At 44.5% G+C, this 18,387-nt stretch overlaps 1 protein-coding gene across 2 annotated transcripts in view; it reads right to left on the bottom strand.

Annotated features, from left to right (window-relative positions):
- Window positions 1-803: 803 nt before the first annotated feature.
- ZHX3 (zinc fingers and homeoboxes 3) overlaps window positions 804-18,387 on the bottom strand; it is a 60,124-nt gene continuing 42,540 nt past the window's right edge. Inside the window, exons 3-5 of one of the 2 annotated variants that reach the window (XM_026656745.2) lie at window positions 10,877-10,962; window positions 3,554-6,498; window positions 804-1,246 (exon numbers count right to left, since the gene is read on the bottom strand). In XM_026656745.2, coding sequence (XP_026512530.1) covers window positions 1,236-1,246; window positions 3,554-6,353 — 2,811 coding nt within the window. In that variant the 5' untranslated portion in view covers window positions 6,354-6,498; window positions 10,877-10,962 and the 3' untranslated portion in view covers window positions 804-1,235. The remainder of the gene's footprint in view (window positions 1,247-3,553; window positions 6,499-10,876; window positions 10,963-18,387) is intronic. The other variant, XM_026656746.2, reaches the window with a different exon arrangement.

Below are 18,387 nucleotides of genomic sequence, written 5' to 3'. Positions count from 1 at the left end.
TAATAGCCCAAGACATTGTAGACATATACATATTAAAAAGGTATATGATTAAGTGAGCACTTAATATACCAGATAACTAAAAACTAGTTTGCAACATATTTATTGTCTAGTTCACAGAAAGACAGGACTACAGTTGGAGAACTAGGTAAGGTGACCTGGACCAATAAGTATAGGTTAATAGCATTAGCACAGTGGGACAAGAGAAGGAATCTAATTCAACTAGTGTTGCAACAAGCAAGCTTCCAGTCTAGAAAACTGGTTGCCTGCCTAATAGAGTCCTACTAGGCAACGATGACTTGAAATGTTAGCAGAAAGCCAAATTTTTGTCTGTATTTGATCTCTGAAGAACAGTTTGTTCTCTATAAACAATGAAAGGGATTCCAGGGCAGGATGGAAACGTTAAGTGCTAGTTCTCCGTAATTAACGTGAGGCTTGGAGAGTAATGGGCTGTGCTACATTCCACTGCCTAGCATAAAAGAAATAAAATTACTCCAGGCAGTAGGGGAAGAGATTATATCCAACTCTCTCTCCTTTGCAGGTTCCCAACCCCCCACTGGATATTGGAGGGTGTACAATAGCTTATTCCACCCCCATCCCCAGGGAAAGAAATCTACATCCACCCCACTGAATTCATCCTGTTCTTGATACGAAGATTGGCATGTTGCTTCTCAGATCTTCTCTCTTGCTCTGACACACATACTGACACTCATGATGGTATCCTCCATTCCCTGATCTAGGGACCCAAGAGTCGGGGACATATGCAACATTGCCAACCGTTAGAGAACAAACACATTACAAACAGCTGAAGATTAAAAATGTATTGTGCCATGATAGTCCATTTCTATGCAAAAAATACATTTACACAATCAATGTCCAAAATTAATTATGCTTGTCGAGGCGGCTGTCTGCATGTCAAAAGTTGGTTCCATTATATGAATATGAAATCTGAAAGTTTATCCACTGGAAAGGAAACAGCATCCTACGTCACAAGAGTGAGAAGATCTTACTGATGCCCTACTCTGGCCAGCTGGTGAGTAAGATTCTAGATTAGGCTGCAGATGGCACTGCATGAAGAGCCCGATTCTCTTGCTCTCCCTCTCTGATGTGCTGTACTGAAAGGTCTCATTACAGCAGTGCTTTTACACCACTCCCTGCTACTGAGATTCGTATCAGGCCCATGGATTTACAATCTTCTCAAATGTAATCACAGATCCTTCAGAGCAGGCAGTTTAAGGTCAATCTGTTTCTGAAAGAGACAACATACACAAGCGTCAGAATACATGTCACATGCTTACAAAATCAGCACGTAACGCTGGGGCCTCTTCTGCTGGAAGATCTTTCTTTGAGCAACAGCTGGTTGCATCATAAAATGAAGCTACAGAACAGGATCCTGCTGTGAGGAGGAAGGAACAGGGCTGGCGTGAAGGCTAGCAATTGCATGGGGGCAGGAAGGAAGCAGTAGCTACACCCAGGCAGCTGTGGCTGTTGGCAGGATGCCACCTCCTATGGCAGAAGTTTGTTGTAGTTAAGCGAGTCGTCCTCTGGACCACCCTGTTCCAGGGATCTAACAAGATGGAGGATGGCCCCATAGGTGCTGGAACTAGGGGTACTGGGGGTGCTGCAGCATCCCCTGGCTGGAAGTGGTTTCCATTATATACAGGGTTTACAGTTTGGTTCAATGGCTCTCAGCACCTAAGTTCCCTCTAAGCAGCCGTGTGGCCACGCAACTGCCTATTAAGCTCCGTGTAGGGGTTCAGGGCTACAGCGGGGAGAGGCGCCTCTCGCCACCGGCCCCAGCATGGACCTGCCCTGGACGTGCCCAGGCCCACCGGAGCTGCTGGGGAGAGGAGCCCCTCCCTCAGTCCAGCCCAGCCGGAACTGCCGCAGCCGGGGAGAGGCACCTCTCCCCAGGCCAGAGCTGCTGCGGCGAGGGCTGGGGTGAGTCCTCTCTCCCCACCACAGTCCCTGGGCAGCCTGCACCCCAAACCCCTCATCCCAGGACCCACCACAGAGCCAGCACCTCCGCACCCCAACCCTTTGCCCCAATCCTGAGCCCTCTCCCGCATCCTGAAGCTCCCAGCCCCACCCCAGAGCCTGCACCCCCCTCACCCCCTGCATCTGAGCCTCCTCCCACACTCCAAACCCCTCGGCCCCACCCTGCCACATGAATTTTGTTATGTGCACCAACATGAAGGTAATGTGTCTATGTTACAGGGAAAAGTCTATCTAAGCTATGCAATTTGAGTTACGTGAACACTGTAACTCAAGTCGACATAGCTTAGATCTACTTACCGCGAGGTCCACACTATGCGATGTTGATGGGAGATGCTCTCCCGTCAACTCCCCTGACTCATCTCGATCCGGTGGAGTACAGGAGTTGACGGGACAGTGATCTGCGGTTGATTTAGCGGATCTTCACTAGACCCGCTAAATCAACAGTCATCCTCCGGTAAGTGTAAACAAGCTCTCATCAGCCTCTCAATCAGCACAAGAGCAGGGTCCCTTTAAAACCCAACTCTCGTCTAGAAATTGTGTTAAAAAAAAAATTTGAAGGGGGGGAAGCCACTAAAGATTGGAACTTAAGTCTTTAAAGGCCTCTAAACTTAGCACAGTTGTGTGGCAGGCAGGAGCCTGGCTTCAGCCTGATCTGCTGGGCCTCTGTGCTTTAGCGAGGTTTAGTACAGAAAACTGTCCAGCTGCTGAGGATTCTCAAGGAGATGGCTGGGGCTCTGGGAGGGAGAGTGCATCCTCACCCACCCGGCAGCACTCTGCCAAAAAAGCTCCCCCCCGTATTACCTTGTTCAAAGAATCCATGTTGGGCTCAGAAGCAACCCTGTTTTCCAGGAGGAGTCCTGGAAGGGGCATTAGGGCAGCTGGCAGCCAATGCCATTTCAGCACAGCTCCACTGGAAACCCCGCCCCTCAGTGCTCTTCCCTCAGGGCAGTGTCCAACTTTCACATGGGCATGTCTCGCAGTGCTCTATGTACTTTGTGCTTACAGTGTTTTCCATGCTTAGATCTGAAGGCACTGTACAAAGTGTGTGTGTGGAGGCGGGATGGGATGGGCCCAAGGTCGCACAGCTGGGAAACAAACAGAAGCCAGGCCGCCTGCCTCCCAGTCAGTTGCCCTATGTAAAGCAATCCTCTCCTGGCAGGAGGATGGACTAGATTCTCGGCTTGGTTTTATCCCTGCTTAACTTCTGCGATAGGGTTCTATGTCCCAGCAGCGCTGGTGTCTGAACTCTGGGAGCGACATAAAATACAAGCATGACTAGAGGGGTACCAAAGGTTGCACCCTTTGCCCCACTGCCCCCAACTTTCTTTTCTGAATCAGTTTAACCATAACCATCCCCTGGCTTTTTTCACCCCCTCCAAATCAGCTCTGCCACCAAGTAGATCTGTAACAATAAATCTTGGGCATTAAACCCCACAAGTGTCAACTGCTAGTCAGTCAATGTTCAGTGTCATTCTGACTTCGCTTCTTGGTGCTGGAATGAGCCTATTTACAACAGGTAAGCTACCCAAAGCAGCCAAAACACCAATCAGTTTCTTACCAAGCTGAACTGCAGGTTGCTGGCTAAAAGTATCAAAGGGTTCCGAATGGCCTTCCTGGCCACTGGGCTCCCAAGATTCGCTATTCTCAGATACCTCCGAACTGGCATCGCATGTCCCTTTTTGGCTTCCTGCTTGTTCGCCCGTGCCCGAGTATCGATCTTCGCTTCCCGTGTCAGACACGGCCCGGGTTTCTTCGTCCGCCTTTACAGCAAACCACACCCTAACCTGCTGTGAATTCAGTTGAGTTCTCTCACACAAGCTCTGAAGGTCATCTTCATACAGCATCTTGTGCTTTTTGTAATAGTCCTCTAGGATCTCTTTGCTAGCTGGGCTGATCACTGCTAAACCTGGAGGGAAGATACCCCGCCTGTAGTTCTCATACCATTTCAGCTGGCCATTTTTTAAACCGTACCGGCTATCCCCAAACCAGCGAATTATCTCAGCCCGGGGCAGGCCTGTCTGAGCAACTATGCTGTCGTATTCTTGATTTGTTGGTCGCTGTGTCTTTACGAACATTTGTTTAAGCAAATGCCGCTGTTGGGCTGTTTTTTTAAAGTTCAGTTTGGTTTTTGCGGGGGTAGGTGGCCTGCTAGAACAGTTGTCCCCTTGATCATTTGCACCTACCTCTGGCAATTCATTTTTGCCATTTGACTCAGTCACTCTAAGCTTCTTCAGATTGATTTTAATAGGACTAACTTTCCGCTCCAGTGAAGTTTGATTGCTGCTTGGGGTGTCTAATGAACCATTTTCACTTGAGACCCTCAGTTCATCTGAGGAGTCTTCCTCTTCTCCACAATTATTGTCAGCATCCTCCTCCTCTTGCTGGACCATTTCTTCTGCTTTTTTATTTTCCTCCATCACCTTTTTTTTCCTCCTCTCTGAAAACCAGCTATCAATTTCTCTCCTGGTCATTTTTGTTTCACTCCTCAAACGGTCCACTTCTTCTTCTGGAGGAAAAGGGTTTTGTGCAAAACTGCCTTCCAAAGCCTTGAGCTGGTCTGGTGCTCTCTCTTTGTATTTCGTTGGGGTGAAGTCGGGCGTTTGATGCCAGGACTGTCGCCTTGTTTGGTGATGAGCCACAGGCATCGCTGCTGTCGTAGAGGTTAAGTCAATCTCTTTTGGTGACACAGTGAAGGTAATGTCAGGCATAGAGTCAATAATTATTGTGTTATCTCCAGCAAACATGGCTCTACTGCCTTTCATATTCCTGAAATGATATCTCCTATCACTAAACCACTTTCGAACCTCCCTAGTTGTAAGGCCTGTAATTTTGGTCAGACGCTCAACTTCAGCGTGGCCAGGGAACTGATTCCTGCAGAAGCTGCCTTTCAGTGCAGACAGCTGCGCATGGGACTTCTTATTTTTGTAGATGCTGGGATCCATGAAAGCTTGTGAAGATATGCTTGGGCATGCAGTCAGCAGAGACTGAGCTGTGTTGACCACCTTCACAGCTGATGCGCTGCTCGAACACGCATTGTTGTGTTGCGTAATGGGTTGGAGCTTGGGAATAGATGTCACTGCTAACGTAAGAGACGAGCTGCTTCCTTTTAATCCATTTGTCATTATTGGTTGTGTAACGAGTAACCCTCCCGTTCCTTCTGGTTGCCCGACCATGTGACCAGGTAGAGTTGCCTGAATGAGATGCTGGACATTGCTGGCATTTGCGACTAGAGGTGTATTTAAAACTGTGATAGTGGGCTGCGGTACAGACTGAATAACCGTGTTGAACATTTTTTTCCGTGCATCTTCTATCTCCTCTGGGGACCAGCTAATGCCTTGTTTCAACCTCTGGGCAGTAAACCAGATCTTAAGCTGCTCTTCTGGGTACTTGGTCACGACAGTCAAATAGCAAAGCTCAGCTTTTGTAGGGTAGGGAAACTTATGGAAGGAGTTTTTCAGGAAACTGTTGGAGTCCATGGCTGCATTGTAGGTGGGAATGCTGCTCAGAGGAATCATCACTTTAGGAAGGGATTTGGACGTGGGTAGGTCCTGGTGCAGCTGCGGCTGCTGCTGCTGCAATGACACAAGTTGTGCAACGCCTGCCTGCAAAACAGGCACGTTTCCCAATATGGAGCCATTAACTATGTGAGATGATTTTGCTGAGCTGGCCGTTGACTGGCTGGCTGGCAAAGACCCATTGGTGAATGAATGGTCACCATCTTTCATCGCCAAATCATTGCCTGGCTGATTTGATACATTCTCCTTTAGCATGTGAATTTTTTTGGCCTCAGGCTTACCTTTCATTATCTTCATAATGGGAGTTTTGGTGATGATGATTTCAGCTTGACCATCTACCCCCTCCTCACAGAATTCTCCTGAAAGGTCTTGGTTGCTGGTGGCATCAGAGATACTTTGCTCCACTGTCGTATGATTATCCTGCTTAGCCACATTCCAGAGGAAGCTAGTTTCACCACCGTGGCACTCCGCATTGTGATGCAAAAGCCCTTTGTGGCTTTGTGCCAGAAAACTGCACTCAACGCATACAAACGAGGGGTCTTTGCTGAAGTCTAAGTGCTCAGAATCCATGTGTCCAAAGAAATGATTAACATCTTGAGATCCAAAATCACAATACTTACACAAGTAAGTATCACCGTCCATAATACTGCGATGCCCATTAGACAATGTTGCATTATTGCTGCTATTGTTAATAACAGCATCACCAGCTGCCGGTGGTTCAGGAGGCATGTGCTGTTGAGTTCCTTCATGATCATCTTCCACAGCATCTGATTCCATCTCCTGCAGCACCATTGTTTTTACCGGTATCATGCAAGGAGTTGTGGATTTTCTTTTGCTAGCCATCGCTGCAACCAATCCAGGTAATTAATGCTTTAAAAAATAAAGCGCTGTTCTTTGCAAGTGTTCTGAACTCTAGATTCCAGCAAATCCATGCTGTCCAAAGGAATATTTTTCAAGTGTTGACAAATGTTTACATTTGCCATTGAACCTGAGGAAGAGAAGAGAGAAGAGTTACTAAGCTTTGCACTAGACAGAACACATACACTTTACATTCTGATTGTAATTGTTATGGTACTTTAATTGCTTCACAAGATAAATCATTTCAATATTTAATTGAAAATGTTTGGAAGCTGGCGATAATGAGTTTGATTGTTTTGCTTTTTGACCAAATGATTGTGTAGAAGGGAGAATTAGATATGTGAGCCATACACAGTCATAATATTGAGATCCCGGGCCGCAGTTGGGGGACTTGGGCTGTGTCTGGCTGCTTATTGTTTGCTTGCCCACCGAGTGTAATTCATGTGCTTCCATTATGGTCCAAATCACCACTATTTCTTCATACAGGCTCCTCTCCTGCCTCTGCCCTATCAATCTCTAGCAAGAAGAGGAGCCCCTGAAAGCAGGGGACTACACTGTGCATTAAGTCCAGAGGGGGCCTTGCACGTGGAAATGTCCGATGCAGTGCTGAGCAGAGGGGTAGGGCTACAGTCAGAGTGTTGCACTTTGGCCGTCCTTGCAGTAGTTCACAAAATCTACACCAAATTTGTTAGTGTCTTGTGTCGCTTTTCCCCTCTGGCATGGTTTTAACAGGGTCTGTTTAGTCTTCAGCTAGAGTTGCAAGGGAAGATGGTTCACCAAGAGAGCAACTGAAGTGTACACACTTATCTCTTAGATTCCCTCTCCCATGCCACCCATGAATGCTGCATTGTTGTAGCTTTAAAGGTTCAGACAACTCTATTTAATGGCATTTAGGTGTTCTTTGGGGAAGTGCAAGGCCTCCACAACACGTGGCCATTTTCCTGGGTGCAGGAGATCAAGGAGAGGAAAGAGATGTCACCACAGCATTTTATTGTTTATTTTTTTAAATCTTACTGTGTGTTGTCTTTTCTTCACAAGTTATAGTAATTCTAGATCAAGATAATATTCTGCTGAAGGCTAGAGCTGGACAGGTGTTTAGGCACAATCTTGTCTCTGACCTGGTGCAGTCTGCAATATGCACACCGGATGCTCCATGCCTGAGCTCACCTGCCAAAGGCAGTAAAATGGTCTACGGTAGCTGGCATCATGAATAATTTGCCAAAACTGATCTAGATGAGAAGGGGGATAGCCAATCTGAAGCAGCCCATTTCTCCTCTAACCCCTCTCCAATCTATTACCTACAGCACTTCTCTCATCAACAACACTTAAGTCAACTTATTTGAATTTCAAAACCTTCTACATGGATTATAATATCCATTCTTTTCAAGGGAAAATCTAGATTTTGCATACAAGAATAAAATAGTATTTTCCAGATTGCACAGTCACTTGGAGGTATATGACCACCCAGAGGTGCCGGCTTTTCAAAGTGCCGGTGGTACTCCCAGCTCTGCCCCAGGCTCCACCCTCACTCCCCCCTTCCCCCAACGTCCCATCCCTCCCCGCCTCACTTTTTCCTGCTCAGTTCTGCCCCCTCCCCCGAGCGCGCCGCATCCTCGCTCCTCCCTCCTCTCTCCCAGCCTCCTGCACGCCATGGAACAGTTGATTGTGGTGGATGGGAGGCACGGGGAAGGAGGCGGAGGCACTGACCTGCGGGGCCCACCGGCAGGCAGGAGGCGCTGGGGAAGTGGGGGGGGGGAGCTGACAGAGGGGCTGCCAGTGGGTGCTTAGCACCCACCATTTATTCCCCAAGGGTGCTCCAGCCCCAGATGACCCACGGAGTCGGCGCCTGACCCATAGTACCTACTACACAGAGATTTTGTGCCAGACTTTACCAAGATTTACAGTAACACAGAGATATTTATAAAAACACTAATTAAAGTAGATCTTGAAAACTGACATCCTCCTATTAGAAGATCCAGGTAAGTAATTACTGTCAGTTATAAGCAATGTGAACTGGCAGTCTACCAGCTTTCTTATCAGATTTTCTGTGCTGATGTCATGCACAGAAACATGGGGATCAGGTGAATAATTTTCTTAGTACTTATGCAAAACCTGCTTTTACTTTTCTTTTTTAATTAATTGCTTCAGATATGGATGAGGAAGGATCCTAATTTAAAGTTCAGCTGAAGAACTAGCATTTAACTTCTGCAAGTTCATCAAAAATAAGTAAATCTCCACACCTTTGGAAAAATAAGCTAGATATAACAGAGTCTGGATGTCCAGTCCTATCCTGAGCAACACTCATGCACAATTTAAAACACTCTGATAAGAAACTCTAACTTGTGGGTTGGTTTGAGATTACAAAATAGTGCTGAAATACCGTTAATGAGCATTGAACTTGGCCCCAGAACTGACCGTGTGCTCTGCAAAAGCTGTAGGAAAAGCTGGAAGTCCAAAAGGCATGATGGATGCTATGATCTTGATCTTCTGTAGTGTGAATTCCATATTATCAATACCTGTTTTTGTGAGGTTTCTATCCCACCTTTTGGGGATGCCCTTTCCCTGTGCAAAGGAGCAGCACGTTCTTTATTAGCACTAGTGAGCAGAATACTTAGGTAACCAAGAGTTTTGCTATTCAGCAAAGACCTGAATCCAATCGCCACCTACTCCCAATCCTAATTTCTGATGCCTCGTTATTTGACACGTGTGAGGTTAGGATGACCTTTCTAAGTCAAGTCAATTAGGAATGACAACAAAAATAGCCACAAAACTATAAAAAGATAACGTTAAAGGCCGCGCGTGTTGAGTCAGAAACAACTGTGAAAATGAGCCTTCTTACTGCCCAGATCTGCTTTTTGTCTACCTACTCAGTTTGCTGCATGAAGTTTTCATTATTTCTTACTCCTGTTTGGCTCTGCGGGGCCAACTCAGCTGTGGGAGACAGATCTGGAGTCTCTGCAAGTTTGTGCATCTTCAGCAGAATTATTAACCGAGTTCTAGTTACAGAATCTCTATTATTGGAGATTATGCAAGAGCCAGAAAGTCATGTTTGCAGAGTTGGCAGACAGATAAAAATCACCTTTTTAATTATCAGCTGAGTAAATTTGATACAAAGTGATTGAAACATACAAAGAATATCATTGTGCCATTTTACAGTCACCTTTTAGAGCAGGTAATCAGCACTGTTTTGCTAAAACTGAATTGCTTGACCCACCTGCAGAGGAATCAATAGCACTGCTTGATGCTTATAAAGTGTCTGTACGTACTTCAGCATTTTACCCAAACAAACTTTGCTAGGATCACAGCTGAGGACACATCTAGATTTCCGGTGTCATAAAAGTCATGTTTTGGTTCAGACAAATATTAACTTAATATAAGACAACAGAGTGTAAATTTAGCTTGAAATTAAGGATGGTGGTATTTTACTAGACAAATGTAATCAAGTGTACTGTAAGTCAATTTCCTTAGAGCAATTACATAAAATTCAATAAAGACAAGTGCAAAGCACTACACTTAGGATGGAAAAACCAAATGCACAACTACAAAATGGGGAATAACTGGCTAGGTGGTAGTGCTGCTGAAAAGGATCTGGGGGTTATAGTGGATCATAATTTGAATATGAGTCAACATGTGATATGGTTTCAAAAAAGGCTAATATCATTCTGGGCTGTATTAACAGGAGTGTTGTATGGAAGACATGGGAGGTAATTGTACCACTCTGCTCAGCACTGGTGAGGCCTCAGCTGGAGCACACTGTCCAGTACTGGGTGCCACCCTTTAGGAAAGACGTGGATAAATTGGAGAGAGTCCAGGAGAGGGCAATAAAGGGTTTAGAAAACCTGATTTATGAGGAAAAGTTGTTAAAAACTGGACATGTTTAGTCTTGAGAAAAGAAGACTGAGCGGAGGAGGGACCTGATAAGTCTTAACATATGTTTAAGGGCTGTTAGAAAGAGGATGGTGATCAATCTTTCTCCCATATCCACTGAGGATGAGCAAGAAGTAATCAGCTTACTCTGTAGCAAAGATGATTTCGATTAGATATTCAAAAAAACTTGCTAACTCTGATTGTTAAGCTCTGAACAGGCTTCCAAGGATGGTTGTGGAATCCCCATCACTGGAGGTTTTTAAGAACGGGTTAGACAAACCTGTCAGGGATGGTCTCGGCTTACTTGGGCCTGACTCAGCACAAGGGGCTGGACTAGTTGACCTCTGAAGGTCCCTTCCAGCCCTACGTTTCTATGATAACCCCACTAGACTTAATTCAGAGTCTCAGATGCAACTGAGTCGTGTATTGACTACATCAAATTGTTAAGAGCATGGTTGTGGTTCCTGTGCATTTTATAGAATCTGCTAATAATCTTGTGTGCATTTCCAGTGTGATAGGTAAATGGGGTATCCTACAGATTCTATCATTAAACTAGGCAAGCTTTATTTTTCAACTGTGTTGGTTAACGTAATAGTGAATCAACCACTGTTAAAAAAAATCAGTACAAAAACAGAACTTACCTTACTACCACTTTGGATGTTTCAGACTGAGTCATGCATTCAAATGGGATCTTTGTTTCACATATACTACCCTACAGCACACTGGCCTGTTGATGGAAAGTAGCAATGAAACGTTAGCTGAATGAAATACAAGCACCAGAGTTATGAAGATAATGAAACAATGACTTCTGCTTCCATAAAGGTTGTCTACTGATGTTTAATATACTCCTTCGTAATACATACGTAAGTAAGGGAGCACAAGCCACTGCTTAACCTCCCAAGTACTTAAACACTTTTCCTTTGAACAGTTTTAATTAGTTTTCCTTTAAACACAATTCTCCAGGGTGAAACTGGCCCAAAACAGTCAAATTCACACCACATCAATTATTCTTGCACCAGAGCTGATGATACAGTAGGGTAATCACTGCTTGTCCGCATAGTGTTGTATCAATTCAATTACAGTAGAACCTCAGAGTTACGAACACCTCGGGAATGGGGGTTGTTCATAACTCTGAAGTGTTTGTAACTCTGAACAAAACATGATGGGGGTTCTTTCAAAAGTTTACAACTGAACATTGATTTCATACAGCTTTGGAATTTTACTATGCAGAAGAAAAATGCTGCTTTCCCTTTATTTTTGTAATAGTTTACGTTTAACACAGTACTGTACTGTATTTGCGTTTTGGGGGAGGAAGGGTTGTCTCTGCTGCTGCCTGATTGCGTACTTCCAGTTCCAAATGAAGTGAGTTACTTTGTAACTCTGGTGTTTGTAACTCTGAGGTTCTACTGTATATCAATTTCAAAACTGACAGTTAAAAATTGGTACGACCCCTGCAGCATAAAGGTGCTTCTATTGTTAAAGTTTGCTACCGCTGTATAAGCACTTTTATATTGGTATAACTCCGTCCACACTAGGGAGTTGCACAGACTTCTCACTGTACTGGTTTCTAAATGCACATAGTGAAATTGCTATCAACACTGTGTGTAGATTACGAATAGATGAAAATCTACTCAGCAAGTTATTCTTGGCTTTGCTTAATTTTTGGCCAGGCCTTTTAAGCCAGCAGTGGTTTACACCAGCAATGTATCATCAGCTCAGGCATAGGCAGACTTCACAAAATAAGCTGTTCAGTAGACTAGTATTGTGGCAACTAACTGATGCTCAGGTCTGGTTCAGCAGGGTGGTGTGGTAGGAAGACTGCATTTTAAAATGCTCACACCCTAGGATCTAAACAATAGTAATTATGTAAATATCTGTATTAATTTTAACGATCACTCGAAAAAACAATACTGCTGCTATAAGCATAACCGCTTTCTTCCATTCTCTCTGTCACACACAAACAACCCACTACATTGTCTTATTATTATTTTGCTGGCTTTTTGCATGTTCGTGTCCTTGTTTACAAGGAAAACAATGTCTAAAGACCAATTATAAACTGTGTTTTACAATTTCAGAGAGCTTACTTTTATACATATTAACAAAAGAAGGCTTAAAAGGTTTCAAACTATGCACTGGTGGGTCTGAACTTTCCGCTTTTCTCGGCTCAGCTGGATTTAACTGGTTTGGTTTTAAATGTTTCAGTGAATTAATGAGTTAGGCTGTTTAATACAAAACATTCATCCCACACAATGCCAAGGTCCTCAATTAGAAGATTAATTTGTGACCTTCTGCAAACCTTGCCCAGAAATGAAAAATTAATGCACACCATAACTAAATGTTGGAGCTATTATCTTACTGCTGGAATCCAAAAGGTGGTAAGACAACCACCTCATTCCCACCACTAGAGTTACAGACCTCTCAACAGTCCCAGGTTTCACAGGATTGTCCCACTTCGACCCCAAAACCTCTTGTCCCAGTTGAAGGGAACATTTCCCACAATCAAGGCCACTGGTGGGGTGCAGTTTCCCTGGGGCCCCCATTTGAAAGAGCCCTCCAAACTGAGTGGCATTGTGACCTGGTGCAAGGGTTGCACTGTCACTCAGGCTTGGCCCAGCTGCCCCTCTGTCTTCATCTACAGAGAGGCAGATGGGACAAACCAGTGTGGGGTTGTGTCCTGCTTTAAACACTTGAAATGTTGGGAGCTGTGGAGTTAAGGTTGTGACAATGTTTACTTTAAAAAAATAAAAAAGATAATACACACAAGTATCTTCTTTTTAGAGTACTGTGATTTGGACAAAGAAACTTGCTCTGAAATTTGACATAGCTCAGTCTGAGCACAAATGGTCTATTAAAAAAAAGAAAAAGAAAAAAGAATTAATGGTTTTCCTGATGCTTTATGGGCCTGTTAGCTACTTTCTCAAGGCCAGGCTTACTCTTCCGGTCTTGTTCAAAACCAAACACATGATTGGTTCTTTAATAATAATAATAATAGTATTATTTTTAAACTAAAAATGTGCAGGTCCCTGATTCACATAGTATTATGGATATGTTTTAAAGGAAGAAGGCTATCTTTAAAGCAGGAAGAAGTTTACATTTAAGAAGTGTTTACTGTGTTCCTTCAACAAGCTATAGTATTTTATTCATAGATCCATATACTACTTTGAAACAATTGAAAGAGGTGCGTCTCCCCAGTATGTATCCAGATGTCCATCAGTAATCAGCAATATAAAATAGCATGAATAAAGGACTGCTGGGATCAGCCAGCAAACATTCCTACCGCGGTGTGTATCCAGACCTAATACACAGGTTACCCAGGTGTTACTAAAATGAAATGTTTTATGGAAATACTACCACTTTAAGAAGCAAGTTTATCCAGGCATACCAACCTCTCTCAAACACTGGCCTTTGGTCTCGCAACACGCTCCGGAGGTGCGCAGATAACCTGGCATAACGGCTGTGTTACAGCTAACTATTTCAGTCCATCAGACAGAGACTGACCTCGTTTACTTAGTCACTCCGTAGGGTGAGAGAGGGACCGTAAGTGCACATGTGCTACAGAGCTGGCATCCTACATGTCTATCAGCTGAGCAGGTTCCAGGATCTGTTCTCTACAGTTAGTCATTAACATTTGTTTTGCATTTGCAATCAGCCCATGACAAATCATGTAGGAGGTCACTAGTCAGATTAATTATCCTCCTCACTGCCAGTGCACACACCATTGAGCTGAGTGGGAGAGGGGGCTGGTGAAGACTATTGAATTTCCAGACAGATAAGCGATGGAAGGATAAAGTTAAGGCCTGGTCTAAACACAACAAGCGGCTCCAGTTTAACTCATCAGTTTTTAAACTCTGTGTAGAGCAGGCCTAAAATAGATACAAAGAAACATCCGAGTTAACACCCAGTGAGGTGAGTGGAGGTATTTCACACCTCAGGGGTGAGTCCCGAGACTTCCTGTTGTCTGTAGCCACAGGTGGGGGCTCTCAGTTAGCTGAACCCACATGGTTCTGTAGTGCAGATGGAGAGTGCAGATGGTGAGCGAATATGTACCCCTCTTGAATTTTTCAGAGCTCAGCTTCCGGCACAGCAAGGATTTTCAAACCCTGAGACTGGAGTGGAAATCACCTGCTCCTGCACATTGGGCTGTGAAGTCTGAGTAGCAGGTGACAGAATTCTTCCTTCCCTCCGAAGGCCCAGAGACAAAGCCAAGAATCTGGGCTTTGGCAGTGCACAGGGGAAGACAACTCTGAATGGGATCACACTTGGAAGGTTATCTTCACAACCACAAGCACTAGACATATTGCTATTTTAGAGCTGAAAGTTCTGCAGAAACTGGTAGGCAAGACCCCATGCACTGGGGGACGTTCCAACTTAGCACAGATCCTGGACATTCTGTGTCAAGCCTTGTTTGGAATTCTGGATTATCTTTATCTAGGGCAGGGGTGGGCAAACTTTTTGGCCTAAGGGCCACATCGGGGTTGCAAAACTGTACGGAGGGCCAAGTAGGGAAGGCTGTGCCTGTCCAAACAGCCTGGCCCCCACCCCCTATCCACCCCCTCCCACTTCCCTTCCCCTGACTGCCCCCCTCAGAATCCCCGACCCATCCAACCCCCCCTGCTCCTTGTCCCCTGACTACCCCAACCCCCATCCACACCCCCGCCACCTGACAGGCCCCCCAGAATCCCCTGTCCCTTATCCAACCTCCCCCCGGCTTCCCACCCCCTTACCGTCCGGAGCCACCCACACTGCCGCGCTGCCCGGTTGCAGGGGAGGGGAGACAGCAGGGGAGGGGCCAGGGGCTAGCCTCCCCCGCCGGGAGCTCAAGGGCCGGGCAGGACGGGCCTGTGGGCCGGATGTGGGGCCTGTACATCTTTGGCATCCACTATTAAGAGGGAAGTAAAGGGCTCTGGGGGAGAATCAGGTTGAGGCTGACATTGTTCTGCAACCCAGAATCTATACCCTGAGAACAGAAGCCTGTAACATAAAAATATCAGAGAATATTTAATTCAAGATCTGTTTAACCCTCTGAGGGACAGCTAATTACATGAATGTCTGATCAGCAACATTTCCTCTGACAAATCACACCTACTTCATTGTGCTAACATCACATCCACTTAAAATCAGGATACCTGCAAAATAAATCATCCCCCCAAGACAAACCATCAGGGCAATAACAGCTTGATTGTATCTTATCTTGCATTATAAACGCACCCTAGGTTCTCGCGGTTTCAAGCAACATCACACAAGTCAACATTTGTGCTAAGGAATAAACAAACAATTTTTCTTTATGCCCAGTGTTCGGGGCGCTTTGTAGTTTAAGCCTGGCTTTGAAAATGCATGTCCAGTTTACAGGCAGTGGAAAATGGTTGACTGAATCATCGTATTCATTCTCTATTAGTTGGCAGAATAGAGTAGAATAGAGCTATTCTCATTTGGACAGGTTGAACAAAGCCATTCATTTACATTTTGGTCCGTCTAAGCGCAACCGTATTTGGTCACGTAAAACAAGTGTTTAAGAGGAATCCTCTCTGTTACCTTGCAATCATTTTTGTTTACCCATTTCAAGCCGCTTTTATTCTTACGCCATCATCAGCTTATGAACTGCAGTGTGTGACTGTGATCAGGTCCCTCCAAAAACGTCAACAACTTGTTAGTGGCTTTGTTAGTTGTGAAGAAACTTATACTCTGCATTAACACTGCGGATTATCTTCTGTTTTTCAGAGGAACATGCAACCAAGAGAGACTATGGGCTAGAAAGCGGTAGCTGTAACAGAACGCAATTATAGTATAAAAATAGGTCACTGGGATAATATAACCTTTAGACTACTGGCAACATGTCACTGTTTGAGCCAGCCGGCCTGCCATATTTCCATAGGATGTCAGTATTAACAAAACAAAACAAGCATCCTCCAAGCGTTTGCATGCTTCTGTTTGAACATTAATTCATTCACTCCTTTTATTTTTTCCTCATTTGTATGAGCTAAGAACAGAAGCTAAATGCTACACACACGTCATACCATTGGACCTCTTCAGAGAAGGTCTATTGCACATGGGCTTCATTACAGGTTAGCTTGGAATTGTTCTTTGTAAGGCATGCGGAAGTCTGACAAGGCAGCAACACAGTCTATTAAAAGTGGCACCAGCACTCCAACAAGTGTATGTTGGCACACTCATCAGTGCCCCAGACGTTGATGAACACACCTAGACCTGTTTGTCAAAAAACAGGTTGACTCCTAACGTGATGGAAATGGGGACTGTTCTCAATAATCCCTGTACTGGACTCATCAAGTATCCAGAACTCAAGAAGACAAAATTTGACTGTAATACCATTGGTTCCCCAACCTTTTCATTCTACAAACCACTCCACATGAGAAATATAGTCCCAGGGACTCACCTCCATGCTCAACTCCAATCCCCACACTGTTCGGTTTGCAGAACATTTCATTCTGGGGAATACCAGGAAGGCTTCTAGAGATTACTAGTCAGCTAAGGACTATAGTCTGAGAACCACTGCCACCAGTGAGAGACACCGGATGGTGTTTCTCATACAAGTTCAAGGAATACATCATTTCATCTACATCCAGGCCATCACCTGTGGCAGCACTATCGCTATGAATTCCATTAAGTGGGCCGGTGCTATTCAAAACAGTATGTGAATGCTTATAAATCCACTAAGGCTCTGATTTCTGTCACTTGAATTTACTGAACATGGCTTACTTTTGTTTGTATACCATAGAGTTGTATTTTAATCTAGGATAATACTGTTTAACACTGTGCTCACAGCTTGCTTAATGTACAGCAATTTCTAGCCCAGGTTGCTTAGCGCTCATAATCAGGTATCAGAGCTTAATGGCTCACAAATAATTTGGTATGTAGTGCAATTTCAGCTTAGCAGAGTCAGCTCTCTCTATAATATCCTGGTAGTTTAATATTACTGCACAGTCCTATCTGTGAAAAAAGACACATTAAACGCAATGTTCCCCTACACATTTTCACTCACTGACTGTTGTACACCATACTCAACATGAGAACCACCACTCACCAAGCCAAGAGGAGGGCATCTGAACACTGATTCCTTGCTGGCTGGCAAAGAGCTCAGAAAGGATTTTTTCAGCTCAAAGAAGGATGTCGAGATCAGATTGATCTTAGTCAATTTTTGGATTTCTGGTAACATCACTTGGATCTTTTAAGAGGCAGAGAAAGGATGGGCAGCAGATGCTGCAGAAGGCTGGTTGACCATTCACAGATGTAAGCGCTATACGGCCGCTGAGCACATGAAGGGCATCGATTTTGCTTTATGACTGTGCTATGCCTCTGTACAATAGGGACTCAACATGGTCAAAGTCTCCAGGCACTACTGTAATATTAATGTCAAACAATACTGGGATCAACGTTTACACCAGCAATGACTGCATTCAAGAAACATGCCAATGAAACCATGTTAGGACTCGCAGAGCCCTCCCACTGAGGCCCCAACTCTGCTTCTGACATATGTTGATCACAAGCTGCCAAATGGCTGCATAAGGCATGGAGGAGAGGCAATTCCAAGAAAGTCATTGTGCGGAACCAAGAATTATAAGGTCCAATTTTTTAAAGGGGAAGTACCAGGTTGTTACATTTAGTACTTAAGTATGCTCCACAGAAACTGATGAGTTTACTTTCTGCAGTGCAGATTGTTTCCTAATACAGCTCTGTACCCCCTTCCCAAAAGTGTTTCAGGATTACTTTATTTATCTTGCACTTTTGCAATATGCCAGCACTAGCTTAGCATCCACTAGCATTTCCTAATTTACTGTTACTGTAGCTGAAAAGCCAAGTGCAAACATTTAAGCTCAAGCTATGGATTTTTCTCCCCCAGAGCCTTGCAGCTTCAATATGGTTGATCTCCTTTGCAGCTTTCATTTTTTTGTTGTTGTTGTTGAATATGCTAATTTGTGGCAATGTGTTTTCTGCTCACTGAACTGGCTCGTTCTTTCAGTTGAACAAACTGTTCCATGTTAAGGAAGGAGTTGGCTGAATTTTAACAAAGAATTTTTCCCTTCTGACAGTGTTGCTAAAGACCCAAAGTCAGTTCAGAGCCAAGTTACAAAAGGTCAGAAGAGGATAGTCAAGCAATGGGTGTAGTTCCTGTGTGTCATAAGCCGGTAAAGGAAAT

The sequence above is a fragment of the Terrapene carolina genome, unplaced genomic scaffold (assembly GCF_002925995.2).
Source record: "Terrapene carolina triunguis isolate 2854851 unplaced genomic scaffold, T_m_triunguis-2.0 Scaffold233, whole genome shotgun sequence".
Lineage (NCBI taxonomy): Eukaryota > Metazoa > Chordata > Testudines > Emydidae > Terrapene > Terrapene triunguis.
This window is presented reverse-complemented; position numbering and strand designations above follow the sequence as displayed.